The sequence below is a fragment of the Toxorhynchites rutilus genome, chromosome 3 (genome assembly GCF_029784135.1).
Source record: "Toxorhynchites rutilus septentrionalis strain SRP chromosome 3, ASM2978413v1, whole genome shotgun sequence".
Taxonomy (NCBI): domain Eukaryota; kingdom Metazoa; phylum Arthropoda; class Insecta; order Diptera; family Culicidae; genus Toxorhynchites; species Toxorhynchites rutilus.
In genome coordinates this window covers 176,578,878-176,603,616 of record NC_073746.1, presented here as the reverse complement: position 1 = coordinate 176,603,616, position 24,739 = coordinate 176,578,878, and the positions used below count along the sequence as shown (strand labels likewise).

General features: G+C 38.4%; 1 protein-coding gene across 5 annotated transcripts in view; it reads left to right on the top strand.

Annotated features, from left to right (window-relative positions):
* Positions 1–24,739, top strand: part of LOC129780223 (solute carrier organic anion transporter family member 74D) — a 62,213-nt gene that overhangs the window by 37,135 nt on the left and 339 nt on the right. For all 5 annotated transcript variants that reach the window (XM_055788260.1, XM_055788259.1, XM_055788256.1 and 2 more), the window contains 5 exons: positions 12,207–12,698; positions 12,752–12,935; positions 12,993–13,147; positions 13,222–14,215; positions 24,483–24,688. In XM_055788260.1, coding sequence (XP_055644235.1) covers positions 12,431–12,698; positions 12,752–12,935; positions 12,993–13,147; positions 13,222–14,215; positions 24,483–24,688 — 1,807 coding nt within the window. In that variant the 5' untranslated portion in view covers positions 12,207–12,430. The remainder of the gene's footprint in view (positions 1–12,206; positions 12,699–12,751; positions 12,936–12,992; positions 13,148–13,221; positions 14,216–24,482; positions 24,689–24,739) is intronic.

Below are 24,739 nucleotides of genomic sequence, written 5' to 3'. Positions count from 1 at the left end.
AATAGATCTTCCTGCCTCAGGTGCTAATCAGTAGTAGCCAATGACCGACAGTTTTGATCAACTTCCATAGAGTGAGTGGTCACGGAATTAAATAATGTTTTTAGATCGAGAGTGGTGGGAAATGATAAGTCATCCATTTTATTTCAATCCATGTATAAGGTGTACAATTTTACTTGACAGTTTTCTATAGATATAGAAATACAGGAGTCATGTATCCATCACCATCGGGTAGTTTGAATTTCCGTCCAAAAATGGGGAAATCTGTGGATGATGCTCATCGAATGCATCAAAATATTAATGAGAACAGTTGTGAATTATTTCAATGCTACAAGGTCACCATCATCGTAATTCCAGAAATTTTATTAGAAAATGATCTACCGAAAAAAATTGCTTTTTTTATCCAAAATATATATTTTATTAAGGCTCATATGGCGTCAGCCTAACGGGGCCGGGAGTTCAATATTTTGACAATGTTTGCTTACAACTATGTTAGTAATATGTAACCGATTACTCGCGGTTGACTCGAGGTTAGTATTACAAGTGTTCTCATAATTGGTATGTCGCAGTTTTCGATGCTCTGTACGTGTGCCCGACACGGGATACTTCCTATTGGGATGCAGCTGACCATTAATCAGCAACGCCCCCCTAGTCTGTACCTCATATCTAGCGTGGTGCGTCTTTCTCGACTCGAGGAATCCAGGATAGAATGGTCACTAGCCGGCGCAATCATCAGCTCGTGTAGAGTTGTCATGAGCGGTACAACCTTTGGCTCTTGTTGAATGATCAGTGGACTGCACAACCTTCGGCCCGTGCATCTGTAAAGAGTGTGTGTATGTATTGCCGCGACTAAGTAAAAGTTTATCGATCGGATAGGAGGGATATGAAACGGGGACACAACGAAGGAAACATCATTAAACGTTGACATCGGCGTTTCTGAGGAACAGGTATAGATGAAACAGAAGATCAGGATGCCGGCTACCTAAGATATCCCGGACGGGGATATCCGATTATCTGTCTTGTGCTCTCAGTGCTCTAGAGAGCTGAGAGCGAGCAGCATGGAACCGGATACACGACCAGACAACATACTCGATGTCGTCGTAGCCATCGCCACAATCACAAAGATTGTTTGCTGCGAGCCCAATGCGATAGAGATGCGCGTTTAGGTTGTAGTGATTGGACATAAGCCGAGATATCACGCGAATGAAATCAGGACCTACATTCAATCCCTTGAACCATGCACTCGTCGAGACCTTAGGGATAATCTTGTGTAACCAACGACCGAACTCATCTTCACTCCACATGCGTTGCCAACTTACGAGCGTATACTGACGAGGAATGTGGAAAAATTCATTATAATCAATTTGCCTTTCAAAAAGTGTGTCTTCTAAAGCGCCCACCTTAGCTAGCGAGTCCGCTTTCTCATTCCCCGGAATCGAGCAATGAGAGGGAACCCATGCTAAGGTAATCTTGAATAACGACCAAAACACTCAGTAGTTGTCTTATTCTTGTTAGGAAATAAGATGAGCATTTATCAACTTTCATTGAGCGGATTGCCTCTATTGAGCTGAGACTGTCTGAAAAAATAAAATAGTGGTCGATGGGCAATGTTTCAATGATCCCTAATGCGTAATATATCGCACCCAGTTCAGCGACATACACGGAACAAGGATCTTTGAGTTTAAAAGAGGCACTGGAATTTTCATTGAAGATGCCGAAGCCAGTGGACCCGTTTATGAATGAACCGTCAGTAAAGAACATTTTATCAGATCCAACTTTCCCATATTCTGCCGAAAATATCGGCGGAATAGAATCGGAGCGTAGGTGATCTGGGATTCCATGGATTTTTTTGTCGCATGGACAGATAAAAAATGACAGAGGAATTGCAGAAGTATGGGAAGCAAACTTGGTTGGAGATGCCTGGTGAAGGGTGCACGTCGTGGGTAAGGTACTCATGGTATAAAGACATAAAACTTGACTGAGGAGTCAGTTGGAGTAGATTTTCGAAGTTATCAATCACCAATGGATTCATGATCTTGCAACGGATGAGAAATCTGTAGGATAATTCTGTGAACCGAAGAGTAAGCGGGGGTACTCCTGCCAAAACTTCGAGACTCATCGTATGTGTCGAATGCAAACACCCCATGGCTATACGCAAGCAACGATATTGTATTCTCTCCAGCTTGAGAATATGAATCCTGGCAGCTGATCGGAAACAAAAACTGCCATATTCTAACACTGATAATATCGTTGTTTTGTACAACTGAATGAGGTCTCCTGGATGGGCACCCCACCATGTTCCGGTAATTGTTTGGAGAAAATTAATTCTTTGCTGGCATTTCTGTTTCAAATACGCAATGTGTCTTCCCAAGGTACACTTAGAATCAAAATATACACCCAAGTATATAGCTTTTAGCTTCAGCTTTGGTATTGTTCAAACCTCAGAATTTTGGAAAAATTTTAGACATACATTTTTTTTTATTTCAACCTTAGGATTTTATCTATTTACTAACTGATCCGGCAAACGTTGTTCTGTCATATCAATTATTGCTAGTGGATATGTTGTTTGTTAAATAAAAAGTAATCAATATATTGATAGTGTGTTTAAATGTTTTAAAGATCTATAAAATCGATCGATCGAATGTGATCGATAGAATAGAACAAATGAAACGATTTGAGCGGAAGTGTGTTTGATGTTTATGCTGCCGAAAGTGCGCATCATCATTCGTTAAACAAAGTGAAATGTTCGTGACTTATGTGTTCGTAGCTGTATTTGACATACCGAGGAATGGAGCCCCAAGACGATAACCGCTGACAAAAAAATAAAATAGAAAACAAACAATTACTTTTCTTTATTCAATGTCAACTGACTATCTAACTGACTATATCCGTATTCAGTTAGTAATTACTTTTGGCTTCTTCACGCAGTTTCTCCGCCAAAACGACTAAACAGTCAGTCGGGCATTTAGTCGCTATCTCCCTCTACCGACTCGACTATATCATTTCATTCTTCCCAGTCAAATTGTCCTCGTTGCATTTTGAAGTGACTTCCCCCAAAACGAATTCGTTCCCCTCTTTTTCTCTGCCATGTACGTGTGCATGCATCGATGTTTGAGTTCAACGTGGTTTGACATACACAACAGGTTTCTAGATTCTAGATTTTTTTGTATCGTACACGAAAATTACTCACACGTATAAAATAGCGTGCAGTGTGTGTGTGCGCGCTATTTTGCACGATATTTACTAATACTAACGCGAGAACCTTTATAGAATACTTGATGAATGTTTAAGTTCGTTGGTTTGAGTTCACGATGGGTAGACAATAAACCGTCCATTTATGAGGTAACTTCTTTTTTTGCATCAGAAATCATTCCATTCCAAAACAAAGAATGGTTTTGCGAGGCTTTAAAATTTGCAATTCATTCGCCTCTATTGGAAATCGTGTTTTCGTTCCTCTTTATGTGGAGGTAAAAATAAGATTGCGTACGCGGGTAACAATTTCGTTCGTAGGGGGTAGAAATGTGGATTGAAGTCAGTTGAATGAAGAGGTAGATTTGATTTCATTAATCGAGTCAGTTAAAATAACCACTGACTGGACTAGTTCACCAGTCATCCTCGCTAGTCAACGTTAGTCAATTCATTGTCTAATCAAGTCACTTTTTGTTGTGGGCGACTGCCGAAGCAGTTCTAGTCGAAGCGAGGCTACTGAGAGTAGAGTCGATCTTCATTTTTCACCTTCGAAGATTTTGGGCCATGATTTCATTACCATTACTGACTTGTTTGATCTCTTAAAATGTAAATGTAAATTGAAAAAAATATATATTTTTGTCGTGAACCAAAAAACATTAAAGAAAATCCATGTTAATATCTTTCAACTGCTGTCTCGTTGGGGAAAAATAAAAAAAGAAGTATTTTTCGACTAACCAAAGTAAAAATGTGCGTTTGAGGTAATCCTCGCTTTTGCCATTCAACCGAATAAATCCAGCAACGTTTGGGACCGACTACGTGTAATGTGGTAATGGAGTTCATTAAAGACTTAATTTTTTGTTTGAATACACGTGCTGTATTGTCATGACAATGCATGCGTTTTGGCCTGGCAATAGCAAAGGCTGTGTCGGTTTAGCTCATGATAGCGTCTCGCAAGTGAATGTATTCTTCTTCACGTCGCTTCTGTTAGTTCTGTCGAATGAATCACAATCATTCGCTCTCTACCTTTGCACATATGTCGACCATGAATTGTTGGTATAGCTCACGACATCGAAGAATGACGTTTAACGTTTAAAAATCCACACATCATTTGTTCCCTTATAATTGTTTGTAATAATTCATAATGAATAAAGTGTCTGTGGCGGTATCTTGTTTTTTAAAAGTTTGTGCAATATCCGCGAACGGCCAATGGATTGTGCAAACCATCTATTCCGAACCAGATGTGAAAGCTTCACTCGACGCCACATATTTTTTTCATAACCCCATCAAAGTGGGTATTAAGTGAAAGGGATTGACACAGTTATTTATGAAAAATGCAAATCCAAAATGGCACCATATATATTTTTTTCAAAACCCCATCAATATGGGTATCAAAAAGAAAGGCTTGACTGGTAGAACACCGTATATCATGCAAAATACAAATCCCAGATAGCCGAAGTAACAAAATAGCCAACTACATTTTTAGGGGAGTATTTTAGTGTAGGGACACGAATTTCGGACGTTTTTTCGAGTTCCGTAAAAATTAAATGAAGAATATTTTTACTATCCATTATATCATTATTTGTTCATTTATCTTTCAACATCAAAACAAAAAATGGACGGAGGGAAAATATTCATAACTAGAATAGTAAAGAGCTGATGAAACGAGAGAGTTGAAAAAAAATGTTATGCCATGGCGTACATGATTCCAGCTCTTCTGGTTATCTGAAACAAAAAAAAATCGAACAGATTCTGAATTAGTTAAGATGCCACTATCGCATGAACCTCGGACAAGTCAAAAACATATTTTTTGACAAAATGGCGGCCGTTTGAAAAACAAAATGCGGTTTTAAACAATTTTCTTACGTTTCCCGATTAATAGTGGAATTTAAAAAATGTCATAGTCAAGCATCTCGCTATCGCATGAACCTCTAAATCATGCGATAGCGAGATGCTTGCAGATTGTATCCATTTAAATTCGACATTTCGTGATTGACAATCTGGAACAGCCTTATTGACAAAACATGTAGCAAGCGTCCAATCACTGCCTCAGAGAATATAATCGTCGCAAAGTCGTCAAATATACAGTATATACAGGCTCTGAAACACCTCCGACGTAGAGTTTGTCTTGTTAGAGGTAACCTGGCGCCAATTATATTGCAACACGACAACGCTCGTCCACACACTTCGCGACCAACTGAAGAGGCTCTGAAAAACCTGAAGTTTGAACCGATTTCACCAATTCCCCGTATTCTATTGACCTTGTGATTGTTTTACTCTACTAGAGAGAGAGACCTTAGGGATAATCAATACACCTCGAACAATGAGGTGATAGCAGCTATCGCGTCCTGGATTCGAGAAAAGCCGGATGAATGATGGTATAAAAAAACACGTTGGAAGACACGTGAAATGCTCAACGGTGACTACGAGATCTGTTCAAAAAGTATCGCAACTTTCGAATTTATGCGGGTTACGTATATTCGATTCTAGATTTTTTTGTGACATTATGTTGGTACTCATGTCTCTCACGTATGATGACAAGTATGGCTATTTTGAATGTTCAGTTAATTTTTGACAACTACTTTACTTCCACGTGTTTTGGTTCATCTTCGTTTTTTGGCGATTTTTCCTTCACCGACAAACCAATATTTGCAGCATCGAGCGGGAATGGATTGTCTTTCTTAAGACAGGTGAAAGGAGTAGTTTTCTTTCCACAAGGGCCCTTCTCAGGGCTAAAGACGAATGAACTGCAAACCCTCTATAAACCAAACAAGGGAGGTAGGTAGTGGTGAGAAGCATTCAGTATGTTTCGAATCGCGAGGGAGCTCAGAAGTGCCGAAAAAAGCAGTCAATCATCCACCGGTGAACATGATCGCAAAGAAGACGCTGGTGAAACACAACAGTTTGTGCAAACAAACGACATTGGTGTGTCGGGTTCGTTAAAGATTCCTCCTAAGGCGAAAGAGGAATTCAAGGGGACCGATGAGAAGAAAGCAGCAGCCGCTTCTATTGGTACAACTGTGGGGAAACCAAAAGCCAACTAACCCATCGAAAACCATTGCATTGAAGCCGAACACACCGAAGCCGGTAGCCGGCAGCAAGCAGAACGGTTCTGAAAAAAGGGACAGTCGTCACACATCACGCACAATACGAAGGATTTTGGTTTCAACTAATCAAACCTAGCTCTTCTAAGAACCAAATATTACATTGAAGTGAAATTTTTTTTTTTTATTCTTTATTTGAGAGGTTTTCAGCCTCCTGGGCTGGTTCGCCTAACATTGAAGTGAAAGAGTTAATAAAATACTGCGATCAAATACATTCTTCTTGTAATTTCTTCGATCAATTGCGATAAGCGTAATATCACGTCTTCTGGAAACTTAATAGGGATACAATGTATCTTGAGAAAACAATTCATTCCCACTCAACACTCGCCGACAAACGATGTTTACACAACAAATTCTCAAACAAGAAAAGGGTGTTATGAGGAAGGAAGAGCGAGTGCAACATTTATATAGACCGATTGGAAACGACAGATATTTTGTCTACAGGCAAACCTGTTTTGTTTTTGTTTTAGCGGTTGCTTTCTGTGCGATTTCTCATTTGTGTGACTGTTCAGGTGCGATATTATTATTTGTGCGATTAGTTTGTGTGATTCAAGACCCGATGTCGTACTAAAATCGCACAAAAAGAGTCGCATAAACGATGAATCACACAAAAAGGGACCGCACAAAAACAGGTTTGCCTGTATTGGAAATAATATACAAATTTTATCACACACAAAGGGGGGAAGGTATCCAAGAATTAGTCACAAGCTATGAATTATGTATAAGATGAACATGAGAAAGCGAATAAATTTTGCTCTACTTTTTGTGTGCATAAAGCGAACGACAATCTTGCTCTGAAGGCTCAAAACCCTGTGCCTCTAACGTACCGCTCTCGTTTTCGAAAACACACCCCTCCCCCTCCCAAATATTTGAGAATTGATTCAGATGCAACTTCAAACCAATGATCACTAAACCAACGGTAGTCCTACGTCAACATTACGGTTGTGATGTATATTGTAGTAACAATCTGGACAATGGTAATTTGGTTATTCTGAATGAAATGAAAAATATGAAACAAATATGGAATGAAATGAGTGAACAAAATTTAATTTCAATTCTTTGTGGTCGCTTGTCTGCTCTCAGCCACCACAGCAAGAAATTTGGTTGTTTTTATATTTTACTCAACCAAGTATCAGTTTATGCTTTTCCTAAACGAAGCTTGATGTCGAGTAATCCTGTTCACGAATCAGTACGGTGCTCCTGTGAGTAATAAATAACGGTACTCAGTATCAAACAAAGTAGTCACCCACACAAGACAACGCACAGTGCGTTGAATGCATAGGAAAGTGGGAGAAAAGTCATTAACAACAGAATTTAGCCATTGTAACACTTTGGTGTGATTAAAAAAAATTGTTCATAAGTATCAGAACTACTGTTTGCATAAATGTCTCATGTTATTTGAATAATCGCATAAGTGTCTCAAGCGACAAAATATTTTTTATATAAAAACATCACATTACAATACATAGTTGAGTTAATACATATACAGACCCCCTTCGATTTTGATACGTTTCGTTTTTGGCACGGTTCGATTTTGGTACATGTGCCAAAAACGAACGGTTTTTCTTAAATCCTGTTTTTCAGTTTTCTCGTAATTCGTTCAACCAATTCAAGCTCAACAAAAGAAATATAATATGATCGTTTATGTTGCCAATATAGATGGCTGAAATCGTTCAACTGGTTCCGGAATATGGCGGAATATGAACATGCTCCGGTAATATAATGGGCATGATCTAAGCAGTACTTAGAACCGTACTATGCCCATCACGTGACACCTCTAATTACTCGGGTATTAAAAACTAGTCCATTGGTGGTCATATCTAGGTCGTCAAAGGCCAGCTGCGAACCTGTTCCGGTTGCGTTCCGAATACTCCCGGGTGGCTATTCTATTATTGAACCTCTAACAACTTGGAATCCAACAAGTAGTCAATTGATGAGCATAATGGGTGCATGCGACTTTTCGGGCCTCATCTGCATTGCCCTTGGTAATCCGTTGTTTTCCCCCTTGGTATCATTGGAATGTTACTTCTTTAAGGTGGGGGCAATGGCAACCACAAAGTGCTGCCACTGCGGTTTTCATCCTGCCACCCCGCATTTATTGAGGTACACGTCTCAACAAATACAAACGTTGTTAATTGTCAATTCATGCATGTTACACTACACCAAGTTATGAGTAGCAATTTCAGGGATAAGACGTTTGAATTTGTTGAGATGTGTGCCTCAAAAAATGCTAGATGGCATGGTAAAAACTTCAGAAGCAGCCATTTGAAGTTTTCAATGACTTTGTCTCTAAGAAATATTTATTGAAAAATTAATTTTCTCTCTCTTATTTCATCATTTCAAGCGACTTAATGGGTTCGGGTCAATGCTGGACCTGGAAGTACGATGTCCACCAAAATCGAATCTTCGTCTCCTTGTTTATCAAAGAAATGTACGTCATCTCCTTCTTCCTCTTGCGACGGCTTTTGTCGTCCTTATTCAGTACCAGTCTGAGTATTCATCAACGCAAAACTCTTCCTCGGGGTATTCCGTTGTTTCAACTGTGTCGATGTCCATCTGGGAATTGAACAATAAACGCAGAGGAACGTCATCTTTGTGTAGCAGTTCCAACCAGTGCCACAAATTATCAAAATTTATTCACGAATGAAGGAATTAGATTTTTCCCAGCATAGAATGAATTCTCTTCTGTTGAAACTCAACACCATATCTGTCATGATGAGTATAACACAAGAGTCGAGACGCGTGAACTTTGTCTGGTATATTGATCGAAACATGAACGAATTTCGAAAAGCCTGCATTCAGGCACTTTCATTACTGTCAATAATTTCAGGTGATTATCACGATCGTTAAGTTGATCTTCATCGCTTGCAGTGAATTTTTATTGAAAACGTGTCACCCATTGCACATATAAATGGTGGTGTATGCCATTTCCGGGCAATCGTGAGTAGATTCATAAAACGTAGCGAAAGTTATTCTATACATTCCATTGCCGAAGTTGCCAAAACCAAGAATTTTGTTTGATGAATTGACATCCAATTGGGTTCATTGATAGTGTTGTTTCATGTTTATCGACTCTCGCTTGCGCAGTAGGTTATCAATACAAGGAAGGCAGAAATTCACCGAATTTGAATTTCGTGAGCGTGAATATTTTCAGCACTGGTTCCAACTATCCAGCCTATATTTTTCCAAGATCGTTTAATCGATTTCACTCTCAATTGGTGACGTTGAATTTTATTCTTTGATTTTCACTAACACGCAATAATCTTCATTTTCGACCTTTCGAATACCATGACGAAAAGGAAGATGCAAATGAAAAATGAACTTCATGGCAAGCTGATGTTGATGTTCATCCCACTGGGGTTCATTGATAGTGTTGTTTCATGTTTATCGACTCTCGCTTGAGCAGTAGGTTATCAATACAAGGAAGGCAGAAATTCACCGAATTTGAATTTCGTGAACGTGAACATTTTCAGCACTAGTTCCAACCTGAGACGAGACATGACAATAGGGGGCCGATTCCGGCCCCCTTTTCTGTCAAACTCGGACCACTTGCAACTCGACTCCTGATTGGTTGATGAGGAAAACTGTTGACAAAGATAAATATACTAAAATGGGATTTCCAACATTTTCACAGTGTTGCCAAATATATTCAAAATTGACTAATAGTTGCATTCATATTTCAATTTAGCAAACATTTCTATTATGGATTCTTTGTATATTTTCGTTTCTGTTACGTCCTGTGTTCAGTGTTCAGTGTTCAGAAACATTGTACAGTACTGTTAGTTTTTGAACGATGTCAGAGTTGAATTATAAGGCCTTATTTCCGTATACACTTCACGGTGAAAACGAAATGAAGTGTATCCGCGATGACAACTATACAATGTTGACACCTGGAAACAAAATTAGTTTTTAACAAAGCTTACTACTCTCACCACATCAGATTAGCCGGTCCGAAGGCAGTTTTGAATTTGTCAAAATCTGAATGAAAATTTTTACTTGGCGTTGTTTATTTACTTGAAGCACGTCTTTCTTACCATAACTCAACCCATTCTCTATACATTTTCCGATATATTCATTAAAATTTATTATAATATAAAATTATCTTCAGATACAATTTTTGTAAGAGATTATTTTACCATATGGAGAAAACAAAGTTTTCCATTCACATTGAACATTAATTCGATACGGAGAAGTTAATTTTCATTCAGTTCATCATACTCCTGTTATCAAATCTACGTTTTCTATTTCTTTTTGCTTTCTCTGCATTTAAATTTGTTTTGGATACCAAAATAACAGGAAAATACTAACTGTTTTAAATATGACACCCGATTTTATAATTAATATGAAAAATTGTACAGCTCAAATAATACATGATACGAAGAACACATGTTTCTCTTATGGGAAAATAATCTTCTGAAATTTTATAACATTTGGCAACCTTCACATCTCGCGTGGCTCGGCTCCCTGTTATCTAGCACATGGTTGACGAAAATGCAGAAAGAAGACTAAGAAGCCAGTTGTCACGTCTTGTCTTAGGTTCCAACTATCCAGTCTATATTTTTCCAAGATCGTTTAATCTCTGTTTCGGAGACATCCATCCATGCTTCATGCAGCAAAAAAGAAACGTCTTTAAGATTGATTTTCTTAATTCGCTGCTTAAAGTCAGACTTATTCGCATTTTCAAGATGTAATTTTTCTCGGTATCTTGTTTTGATAATTTGAATGACCTGTTGGTCCATGGGCTGTAGTAAAAGGTTCACGTTTGGCGGTAGAAACTTTACCTCTATCAAGCCGTCATCCGAAATCAGCTTATGTTGGACATGATGGGCCGTACAATTGTCAAGAAGGAGAACGGCCTTTGGTTCGATTCCCACTCTACTGGAAATATTTGAAATATTTCGAATATTTGGTACGAAAAACTCGTGTAATATGTCGCAAGTCGTCCATGCATTTTTCGAAACGGCATATTCAACAGAAATTTGAAAGCCCTATAGGTTCTTAGTTTTTCCAATTGTAAACATCGGCAATTTGTGAGTACCCGTAGCATTTGCGCATGGCATAAAGGTTATCCTATATTTTACCATTTTTAGCCCCGGAGCAGTAGACTCTTCAGTGTTTACCATAGTGTACTCGAGGAGAGCAAAAACTAAAATACTCGCGTCATGTTATTTTTTATTGATCCCTAAATATTTTAACCACTAAAAAGTTCTAAAAAAACAAAAAAACCGTTCGTTTTTGGCAACACAAAATATTGGGGCGTGTTGCTAAAATCGAACGGGGTCTGTATATAGTTCACAAAAAAATAAAAATGTTTATTTTTCATAATCTCGCATGTATCACCGCTTTTTCAAAGAAAAATAAGTCTACTGGTCAGACACCCATGCTCAAATTTAATACGACTGCAAAGGGTTGACGAGATAACGACTCCAATCACACCGCTGAAATGATCAAGCAATAGTTTGAAGATAATTATCATGCGGACAACTGAACACTTCGATATCTGCATCAACACCCGGTCGTAAAGTTGTAAGGTATAATGAATCGCCGAATAGATCGGGACAATGTTTGCAATGAGGAAAAATATTTGAGCAAATGCGGAATCCATGGGTACCGAAAATTTATTGACAGCCTGATTCAGCATATGCCTCAAAGATACTGAGCTCTAAACGAAAACAAATGATTCACTACGGAATATTGAAGGCCAAACAATGCACGAAGAATTTTATGAAGTTTGTGTACGAATAATGCTTTTCATAATAAATTTTATTTTTTAACACGAATTATACGTTTATCACAAAATTAACCATATTAAGATAATTTTCATGATTGTGCATGATTGTTGCAAATGATTTGTCGAATATAGTATGAGAAAACATAAGTTTATAGAGTATCATATCCATTTTCTACTCTTCCCTATAGGTATCATTCTCAGCGGCAACGAAATATCACAAATCCTCCTGTCACTCATCTTATCATACGTCGGAGGTCACAGAAATCGTCCTCGATGGATAGCGTGGGGCGTTGTGTTCTGTGCACTGTCGTGCTTCATCCTAGCGACGCCCCATTTCATATATGGAGCAGGAGAATCCGCTCTGCAGCTCACGAAGGAGTTCATCAACGATCAAGAAAGGGAAGCAGCTCTAATGAGCCATAACCTGACAGAGATTGTGAAAAGTACGAATCGTCTCTGTCTGAGCAGCTTTAACGCGAAAAAATGTCACGATCTAATCTCAATAGTTCCACTGATATTAATATTTTTGTCCCAGTTTGTGCTGGGCATTGGAAATACACTCTACTACTCACTCGGACAGACATACCTGGACGATAACACGAAGAAAACAAATACCCCACTTCTGCTGGCTTATGCTTCCTCATTGCGAACACTTGGCCCTGTGATTGGTTTCGCACTTGGTAATATCACCAGTTAACTTAATGCTTTTGGACTAGCAATCCTCCCGTTACAGGCTACTTTGCATTAAAAATTTACATCGACCCAACAAAAACACCAGTCATCGACAGTTCGGACCCACGGTGGTTGGGTGCTTGGTGGCTGGGCTGGATCATTCTAGGAATTGCCATGCTGATATTTGCAGCTCTTATCGGGCTTTTCCCGAAAGAACTACCCTCCAATAAAGTTGAAAACAAAAGGTACAGTGTAATGCTACATGATCTCATCGACAATATAATCTGTATTGCATCTTTCAGACCTTCTTCGAATATGCCGGTTGTACTATTGAATGATGCAGAAGCTTTCGGGAAAGAGAAAAATCCCCTAAGTAAAATATCACACAACAACAATGCAATAACGTCGAATGGAGAAAATACAACGGAATCGCTGGTGGAGTTCCCTAAACTTAAAGGTTTGGCTAACAGCAAACTAGACTCACATTTATCTTTAAAATAGGTCAAAATACATGATTAATTTTGATTTTAGATTTTCCTACAGCATTGATGAGGCTCCTGAAGAACAAACTCCTGATGTGCAATATAATCTCGGGTATCTTCTATATTCTGGGCTCAAGTGGCTACATCACGTTTCTGAGCAAGTATATCGAGGTACAGTTTCACAAGACGAGTGCCAACGCCACAGTCATCACCGGACCCATTACCCTGTTCGGAATGGTATCTGGTTTCCTAATTTCAGGCATTATTATCACAAAGAAAAAACCATCACCCAAAGTGCTTCTGTTTTGGAACGTTATCGTTGGAATAGGCTATATGCTAGGTCAATTTTCTTATTTATTCCAAACCTGCCCTGATGGCAATATGCCACTGGTACAGGGTCGTCTAAACCTGACAACCAAATGCAATAGTCGTTGTCATTGTGATGGAGTCCCGTACAGTCCCGTGTGCCACGAAGAAACTGGCATTACCTTCTTTTCCGCCTGTCATGCCGGATGTGATTCGTGGAATGCCAAAGACAAATATTATGATCAATGTACGTGTCAGAATGAAAATTACTCGCCGATTACGAAACCTTGGGATATTACTCCGGATTACAGCACTACCCCTCGAAAAACATCCACTTTATCTATCACAGAACAACCCACAACGTGGACGAGTATCAGCCAGACTAGTGATATTATTTCGACCGTAGCGAGTGACACGGAGAATAGCAACACATCAGAGCTCACATCTACTACACATTCCCAAGAAAATCAATCAAATTCAGATGGAAACGTGAATGATACCACAAGTGAGGAACCCGATCTAAATCGAACCGAACGACAGAGAAACCGCCGAGAAGTTGACAGAAGAGACTTCTTCTCAGTACCGCCCACTACGGAGAGTCCGTTCAGCACAAGGTTATTGCCAGGCGCATGTTTGAAGGGATGCGCAGTAGGATTTTACCTATTCTCCATCATATCAAGTGTTATCAATTTCTTCGGAGCGTCCGGACGCATAGGAAATTTACTAGTTAATTACCGGTGAGTTGATACAGTGACGACTCGATTATATCACTGTGCGTTTATATCACTCTCGAATCACTAAAAATGTTTCGCTTATACGAGGTGTGTTCAAAAAGTATCGCGAATTTTTTTTTAATTATTTATATATTCATTCATCTATTTTGTCCCCTTCAAAGAAATCCCCAAGCACTTCAAAAAAACATTTTTTTTATCTTGCTCAGCCCCTTATTCTTATCTTTATCTCGTCAATCGTAGCGTAGCGTCGTCCTTTCATGGGCCTCTTCAGTTTCGGGAACAAGAAAAAGTCACAGGGGGTCGGATCTGGGGAGTACAGTGTGTTCTTTTTAGCCAAAAAATCGCGCACAAGTAACAATGTGCAAGCAGGGGCGTTACCGTGGTGCAAAAGCCAATTTTTTCCTTCCACTAATCCGGGCGTTTCTGGCGGATCGCTAATTGCGCATAACTTGCAGGTATTATTCCTTATTGACCGTTCTACCCTGTGGCAAGAACTCATGATGCACCACGCCCCTGCAATCGAAGACAACTGTAAGCAAAACTTTCACATTCGACCGAACTTGGCGCGCTTTTTTCGGTCTTGGTTCGTGCGACAGCTTCCATTGAAATGATTGAATTTCGAATTTAGCGGCGACCCGTCTCATACCCAAATTATTGATAAAAATCGAATAGTACGAGCCAATCAATATGTCTAGGACCTCAGAAACTTCTCTAACGGTGATTCGACGATTGGCTAATACCATTTTCTTCATTTCATCAATTTTTTTTGTTGAAGTGCTCGGGCGTCCGGCACGCTCTTCGCCGTTCACATCTTCTCGGCCTTTTGAGAACATTTTGTACCACCGATAAACGTTGATTCGGTCCAAGGTAGCTTCTCCGCATGGCACAGTCAACATTTGGAATACATCCGCGCACTTAATTTCGTTTTTCACACAAAATTTGAAAAAAGTTTCTTTGATCCATTTTTTTGAATAGGTAAAAATCGGAGCTGAGCCAAAACACGTGCAAGCAAAGCAGCTGTTAACAATTAACTGAATATTCAAAATGACTGAACTTGTCGGCATGAGTGACATGAGTACCAACATAACGCTACTAAATAATCGAAATACGTATATATGTAACCCGCGGAAATTCAAAATTCGCGATACTTTTTGAACATACAGTAGAACCCCGATTATCCGCGGAATAGTCTGGCTAGCTCACCGCGAATAACGAAAATCGCGGATAACGCAATAAAAGACTAAAAATGAGTTCCAAACACGAAAAAAAGATATTTCAGCGTGAAAAATATGTTTTATAAATACAGAAATTATTAAACTATCCATCTAGAAGGTCGTATAATGTGAAAACCATCATCAAAACAAAAGTTCATGAGCCTATCATCACTCATTGACAAATTCCGGGAAGTCCTATGAATATACTATGGAACTCGCCGTCGCGCATAATCCGCACCGCGGATAATCGGGGTTCCACTGTACCTCGTATCACGTTTTTCAAAACATAAGAAATAATGTAAAAAGTTCAATTCTTTGTTAATTTATTGAACAAAGTATGAGAATTAACGTTTGCATTATATTACACACAGCCGTGCGCTATAGCTGAAAAAGATGCGTGTGTTGAGTGTTTTGGGAAGTGTAAGCTTTCTATTCACGTCAGTTGCTTACCCGGTGCTACAACAGAGGATATAGAAGTATTAAGGTGAAGGTGGAAGCTAGCCACAAATGGCTGCCACAATGGCGCTCATTTCTTTCATCTCCCTCCCTCACCCCTCGCCCGAAAATCAATAATGTTGCGAAACAGTGTGAATGATCGTTTTCGCACACTTCCCATCAAGTAATATCAACCAAATTCTAATCGATTACTCACAAGATGTTAAATTTTCATCTGATGTCGCACCGTATAGTGAAAAACGTCGGAAAACTCGAGCAAGTGCTCTGAAAGTTAAATTTTTGTTTTTCAATCTTCGGCAATGGTTTTGTTTTATTGGTGAAAGCATCGTTATTTTTTCGACACTGATGCCAGACAACATCATCGAAACAGCTATAAAATACACTCAATAAAATGTTATTCCTGAGTCATAGCGTTTCATGTCATGAAAATCAATAGAATAAATTGTGTTGGTATCAATACAATTATTATGTTTACGTTTCATGGGTCTATAATGTATGTTTTAGCAACTTTGAAATTGGGTAAGAAAATTGTATTGAGGAGCTCGGAACACTGCCACGGCTGCCTATGCTTTCAAAAACAGTAAACGGAAAAGTATTACATTCAATCAAAATGCCTCGGCCAACGAAGAGAAGGGTTAAGGCTCTCCAACGTGAATATGTGAAAACAATACGATCAACGAAGGAAAATATTAGGGAATTATCAACATCGAGTTACTATGCGGAAAAACTTGTTAATACCAAAAGAGCCCCAATCATAATTTTCTTATAATCAGAATTTTACTTCATATGCAAATGCACCATCTATATATATTTATATTTGCAATTGTTCATCGGAACATATCGTTCATACATTTTACTTTAGTATTGAATTGTTATTTTTTTTTAAATGTATTCAAAGACCCGTGTTAATGAAGCGCCACACAGTCTGATAAGTGAATTGATTTATTTACGTGTGCTTTGCTCTTCTCTCACCAGCACTATTACCCCATTTTTACTCGTAGGTTTACCTATGTTACTACAATGGCTAGATTCCACCTTCACCTTAAAAAAGCTTCATAATGCGATGTTTGTATGCGACGCGTGTTTAGCGCTGAATATTACGACGATAGGCACATTGAGAAAGTGTTGGGTGATATCGCCAAAAAATTGAATGAATGTTTGTGCGTGATTGAATTTGCGAATAAATTCGAAGACAAGGTGAAACAAATTGTGAGAAACGAATTAGTGCGAGTAAAGAAAATATCTAATAATGCTGTTGACATTAACGATGAAGTAACCAGTCGAGTAGTTACACGATCTGCTGCAAAGAAAAGGCGAATTGAAGCCGTAGTGGATAATGAAAATATGATCGAGACCCCAAAAACGAGTTTCGCGAATGTGTTGAAAAAAAATCCAAAAGTAACTGAAATAGAACGTGAAAAGAAACCGAGGAACAAACCAAACGCAGTTATCGTTATTAAACCGAAAGAAGTTAAGTAATAATAGAAGATGCTAGAGCCGAATTGAGGAAGAATATGGATATTAAAAATCTAAACGTTGGGCGTGTGAAAAGTGGCAAAGATGGATCTGTTATAATGTCTATGGAGGATGGATCATCAATCAAGCTACTTGAAAAAAAACGTTGATAAGCAACTAGGGGCAATGGCTGACTGCAAGGCAGAGACTGTGACTTGCCCTATCTGCAGTGGAAACCATCCAGTGAAAGAGTGTAAATCTCGTATAGAAAAATGTGCTAACTGCCAATAAATACGAGTAGAACGATAGCTAAATATCAACGTCGAGCATTCTGCCTGGAGTAGCGAATGCCCGGTTTACATCATCCAGCGAGATAGACGTAACAAGATGGTTGATTACTCTACATAGCAACTAAATTTCTACGTATCGTCGCCTCATCATTCCGAAAGGTCACTGTTATCCGACCCTGGACGCTCGACACAAAGCAGTAAGGAAGCCCCCTGCTCAGTCGTGCCAACTACCTTCAAACCACAGTATCTTCGCTCTTGTCCTTCAAGTCGTCCCGGCCCTGAGTATAGTGTTGACGAAGGGGTCCTTCGATCTGCCTCCCACGGCAAGTACTCCATTAGTAACGGCAATCCTTGTCCTGATGTGTGTTCACCCCACAGGAAAGTGCAACAACAGAAAATTGACACTCAAAATTCTTCGGATATCCTTATTTACTACCATAACGTAGGTGGTATCAACAGCTCTCTCGCCGAGTACCAATTGGCTCTAAGTGATGGCTCGTACGATATTTACGCCTTTTCCAAAACCTGGCTCAATGAAAACACTGCATTAAGTCAACTGTTCGATAACTCATACTCCGACTACAGACAGGATCGTTCGCCATTGAACAGTAACAAACGCACGGGAGCTGGTGTATTGTTGGCTGTTCGCTCAAGCATCAAATCCCGTACGCTCAATCCTCCGAGTTACTCGACTGTAGAGCATCTGTGGATCGCTATAATAACTTTGGACGCTACACTTTACCTGTGCGTAGTTAACATGCCTCCTGATAGAGTAAACGACGAATCTTTGATCAACCAACATCTTGATTCTCTCAATTGGGTGGTTTCACATCTAGGACCGAGAGACAGCATTATCGAGCCTGATCACGAACATCACTGCCACGTAGGCTTTCACGTCACTTACACTTCACATAATCATTTTGTGTCTATCATCATTGTCACGGACAGTTGCGTGTAAAAATGAACTCTGTGAAGTGAAAGTTTTCATTCCCTTTTATAAGAGGCATGTTGGTTGCATAATGTCGGGTGTTTGAACGTTATGTCGATTGCATAATTTTAGACGTATGAACGTTATGTAGGTAAAATTAATACAGTGTATGAGATAATATTCCATTTAATTAATCGTATGTTTTAGAATGACAAGTTTGCGATTATACCTCGATGATTAGTTTGCTGAATCAAATGCTGGCTCAAAGATGAGGAGGAATACTTGGTTGCTCGGGAATAATGTAGTTGTTGAACATATAGGAATGCAATTTTACGATAGAGATAAAACTTGACTATTATGTTTAATAATCGAAATCTCGCATACTCTTGTACATAGCTCTGTCTTGAATAGTGAGACATGTTTAGAATCATTTTTTATGAACCGTTTCTACAATTTTGATGAATAATAATATCTTCTATATCTCAGAACAAATTCGAATTTATCCACCTCACGATCAGTATAATCTGAGCTACTCCCATATGGGATTCTGAAGTTTCATCCTCTTATCCTCCCGTTCTCGTGTAATTTGATATACGGGACATGAAGTTTGGTTTAATTATTTAAACAGAAACTGGTCAGCACTTTTTTAATATTCTTTCATTCAAAGTATGTCTTCAAAACAATTCCGTTGAAAATATCTATAACGTAAAAAGTAATAACTATCGTCCTGATTCTGGTCTGGTCCGCCAATTGTGAATGTTTGAATTACAAAAACTAACTCTGCAGTGTTGGAAAAACTTCACAGCTATTATTTTATATTCAAAATATCAACAAATCAATATTAAACATAATCAATCATAATGATCGTATTTGGGACAGTGCCTCCATTGCCATTTTATGGTATTGCAACTCTCTCTTAGCCTAATCCTAAAAATAGAAACAAAAAATTTCTTCGCCATGTTTCAATGGGCCTACAGGAGCTACATTTTTGATCCTTAATTACATCCCATAGTGCACTTGCCGAATCCAAATAAACAAATTTATGTCCTCTGGATACGTCAGAATTTCGCTCTAAAAAGACCACCAGGCAGGTAAATTGCTGTTTGTTTATCTTTTGTTTCTTAAACGAGACAAGACAATATTATAAATGTTAGCAAAAAAGCTAAATAAATACGAAATTAAACTTACTCCATTCCGCGTGACTAGCTTTCACCATCTAAAACACAAGTGACAAATATACCTGTTTTTCTCCGTGACATGACAGTATCGTGGTATAATAACACCGAGTTCATCAAAGTTGTCACGACGGATGAACTCTTCTGGAATCTACACACACGGTGACGGCCGTAAAAAGGTTGTATACAATTCACTTCGTTTTCACCGTGAAGTGACGTTCGTGATCAGGCCCATCATCTCGATCTGCCTGACGTCACAAGAGCTGCTCGATTCCTATTGCACCGCTGGACTGAAGCAGATGATAGGAATTAGAAATGAAAACGATCGCATACTTGATCTGTGCTTCGTCAGCGAGGAACAATGTGAGCACTGTACAGTTTTGCAAGGACCATCACCACTTGTTAAAATAGTGCAATTTAAGATTCACTAGTATATGAGGATGATATACTAGTGAATCTTAAATTGGAACCTTTTCGACAATTTCACGATGTTTCTGAAAGTGTTTCGTATGATTTCAGTCCAGCTGATTTTAACGCGATGAACAATTTCCTCGTGCAAATTAAATGGAAAGACGTTTTTCAAGATTGTGATGCCAACCCCACTGCATCGACCATGACCAGTATTCTACTATATGCAATCGATCAGTTTGTTCCAGTGAAAACGAGACGTGAGGATCCTAAGCCGGCCTGGTCAAATGGTGCCCTGAAGAAACTTAAAAGAGCGAAGCAGTATGCTCTCAGACTGTTTAGCAAGCACCGTACGGATTCAACAAAAGCGAAATATTTGTAAACGAATGCTGAGTATAAACAGCTTAATAATCGTCTCTACAGTGCTTATCAAGACCGTCTGCAGAGTCGTCTTAAGGTAAATCCAAAAAGTCTTTGGCGTTATGTCAAAGACCAACGAAACGAATCCGGTTTACCATCCACGTTGACTAACGGTTTATTGGAAGCTGATACGACCACCGACATCGCTGACCTGTTCCGCCCTCAATTAGTAATGTATTTGTTAATGAACACCTCGATTCGCAGGATGTTACTGCCTCTACCTGACATGTACCCCGACTTCTTGCTTTTGAGCTGGATTTTGTCATCACCTACGATATGGTAATTGCTAAGAACATGAAAACCTCTACAGGATGTGGTCCGGACGGCATTCCATCACTCGTCTTGAAAGGTTTTGTGTACACAATTGTGTCACCTCTAGCTACACTCGTAAATCTGTCCTTATCTTCCGGTGTTTTTTCGAGATTGTAGAAACAGTCGTATGTTTTTCCAGTATGTAAGAAAGGCTGCAAGGGGACCGTTTCGACTTATCGAGGTATAGCTGCATTGAGTGCCATCTCCAAGTTGTTTGAGCTGATCGGTCTTCATGTGTTAATGCAAAGCTGCTCATAGTACAAGTAGACGCTATCTACACCTAGCGTTTGATAAGACGAATCATCGAATAGCAGTAGCTAAATTTGACAAACTTGGAATAAGTAACCAAATGAATCCAATCGTATTTAACTGGTCGTAGCATGTCCGTCGAAATTGGAGATCATGTTTCAGCACCGTTTCCGGTTTGGTCTGGTGTTCCACAGGGTAGTCATCTAGGGCCTTTTTTGTTTCTGCTGTACATGAACGATGTCAACTTCACGATGAAATGTCACAATGAAATTGTGACAATGTCACATCTTGATTTTTCGATTTCCAAAAAACTTAAACTTTGACTGCTTTGCACCACCTTCTCTTGAGTCCGATTGAGTTTAAATTTTACATAGTGTTTTTTCGAGGTGGTGAACATTTTTTTTTTTATCCAAAATATATATTTTTATTAAGGCTCATATGGCGTCAACCTGACGAGACCGGGAGTTCAATATTTCGACAATATTTGCCTTACAACTTTGTTAGTAATATGTAACCGATTACTCGCGGTTGGCTCGAGGTTAGTATTACAAGTGTTTTCGTAATTCGGATATTGCTTAATCAATGTGGTGAACATTTTGTATGGGGTAACTTTTTGAAATTTTGAGGTCGATTATTTTCCATACATTCATTGGCACCCTAGTGCACACCCAAAACTAATTTGAGCAAATGTTTTGACATTTTGATTTATAACATTAAATGAGCTTGAAAATAACAAAAAAAAAGTGCTACCCTCCCATACTAGGATAGCATTTGTATGCCATAGCAATGTGAGAGAGCGAAACAAGAGATACATTGCAAATAAGCATTTTGCCACATACACTGCCCACGTCCGAAAACGATACAGATTCACTTTAGTCATTCCTTTTTACTCTTAGAAAACATTTTCCATGCATTTTGAGATCCAACTTCATTTTATAATGTGGCGTAATATTCTCATTTATCTGTACAACAGAACCAGTGGCCATGTGGATAGCGTAGTCGTGTAAAATAGCTTTGCTTTCCATCCGGTCTTGGTTCGACCCCTGCTTCGTGTCGTTTGAACTTTTTAGTACAATTCCAAGCTGACGTTCAATCTAAGAGAAAAAGAGGTCTGCTGTCATACATACAAACATTTTAAAACGCTTGCGAAAGATGCTTTTATTTGTTCATTTCACCTTTCAGTACAAGAAAAAATATTTTTTCTGCTGAAGATGGTATTTTTTCTGCCAACGATGTAGTGTAGATGAAGTGAATAATAATATCGAAAAGAAATAAAAAAATCAATTTCTTTCTGTTTTTTTCAAAGATTTTGTGGACTAACACACTTTTTTTGCCACTATGTCAATAAATTTGAATTCCCAAAATGTTCAAAAATTACATCATAATAAGCGTTGTTAGTCCACTCGATATTTGCGCTATCAAAATTGATCTTTGTTCGTAAGCGGAAAAGGATTTTCAGGCGAAAAAACACATTTCCATACTGCCTATGTTTGTATAGGAGACGTAAACGACAAAATGTACATAATGTAATTTATTAGCTCAACATGCAAACAAACATTTTTTGCTCGTAAACATTTGAGCAGTTTTGAAAAAAAGTTTCCGAAAAATCACTGTTTGTCCGCATAATAAACGTAGTTTCATACAGCTTTCATATATCACTCGGAAATCAACAATTATAAGTATAATGTGTTATAAGCTAAATCTACATTTGAATCACATTCTTTGTATAGTCCAAACATGCCTGTCACGATAGTGTCTTATTACTTAGTGTTTCCTAATAGATGAATATAAGAAACCATTGAAACACTGCTCATATAATTACTATTTTTTGTACTCTGCACTGCGATGAACAAAGAGAAGTAATGGTCTTTTTAATGTTATAATTACATAAATTTCTGCATTTGAATTTTCAAACACGAACTTGCTGTTATTATCAAATTCCAGAGTATTCAGGAAAAAAGTACTATTCTAGAGTCGCAACAAATCCAGAACACCTTTTCCAGATATTTAACTAAATTTCTTCCAAACCTTTTTGATTCTATCCGATAACAACTGAAACTACTGACGGAAACGTTTTGACTATTATCGGAAATGTAAATACTAACGCTATAGAGCAACCTGGTGATTACGTCTAGCTATGCGAACAAATGTTCATTGAAGCGATTGATTGTCCGCTTAATGTAAGCGTTTTCCAAATGGAAAAAATATGTTTTAATCCGCAAAATCTTCTAGGCCCTCTTTTTGTCATTAATATCCTTCAGATTAATTCATTGGAAATTTGCATGGTTACGCTTGTAGGCAAAAAAACAACAAAATTGCGTATTCCAAGCACTAATGGTTATGGTGATTACGTCTCCTATGCAAACATGGGCAGCATATCTTATATTTATAAATAAAAATGGAAGGCCAAATGTGTTGGTAAGCGCAAAACCCGAGGAAGGAATGGTTCAATTTGAGTCATCTATATTCCGTTGTATTCGTCTCTTCCCGTAGATCAATATAGTGGAGAGAAAAATCGAAAAATTCGGAAAATTGAATTCCCATATGTTCTACAATTAGGTAAGCGTTGTTAGTCCATTTGATGTTGGCGCTATGAAATTGATTTTTGTTCGAAAGTGGAAAAGGATTTTTAGACGGAATAACGCATTCCTATATCTTCTATCTATATAAACAAAAATGGAAGGCCAAATGTGTTGGAGTGCCCTAAACCCGAGGAAGGAATGATCCGATTTTTTCTGTCTTTATTTTGTAATATTCTCTGTATCAAACATGTATTCCATGCAACGGAGAAACATGTTATTTCCAAATGCTTGAAGAATCTTGAACGAGAATTGTGTCTGAAAATAATTTTATATTATAAGGACGAATTTTTGTAGAAGTACTAGACAATTTATAGTAAAGGGAAATTGTAAAGGGTCAAAGGGTAGTCAATCAATGAAGAGTTCAGTGATTGGACTCACTAACGTTCACTTAGTAAGAAAACGTGGATGTTTGAAAGTATTCAAATCAAAAAATCTATTTTGGACGGGACGAAGTTCGTCGGGTCAGCTAGTAATTCAATAAATAATGATCGCACCACAAATCGAAAGTCAATTTTGAAAACTCCAATAAATTCTGCAAAAAAGACTAATTTGTTGCTTTGACGAAAAAAAAAAATCCCACATAACAGACTGGGACGAAATTATGCACATGTGAACATCACACTCTAAACTAGTTTTACTCTAAATTTAATCAATTTTTACCGATGCATTAAAAAAGTTATTCACAAAAGAAAGTATTGCATTTTTTCGATATAATCGGGATGATACTCTAATTTGAGTTTTCTTGAATATGTGAGTGCTTTAATGCTTATTCTTTTTTCAGATGCGTTGCTAAGGAAGACAAATCATTCACGCAAGGATTGATATTGATGATGATCAGTTTATTCGCGCTCATTCCGGGACCAATTATTTACGGACGAATCATCGACAGCACCTGCTTGGTGTGGACGGAAGAGTGTGGCAAACGTGGGAATTGTCAACTTTACGACCAACGACTTTTCCGATATTCAATCAATCTGACCGCTCTAGGTAAATTCCATGTTTTACTAAATTTATTTTGAAAGATCATATCGTGATACT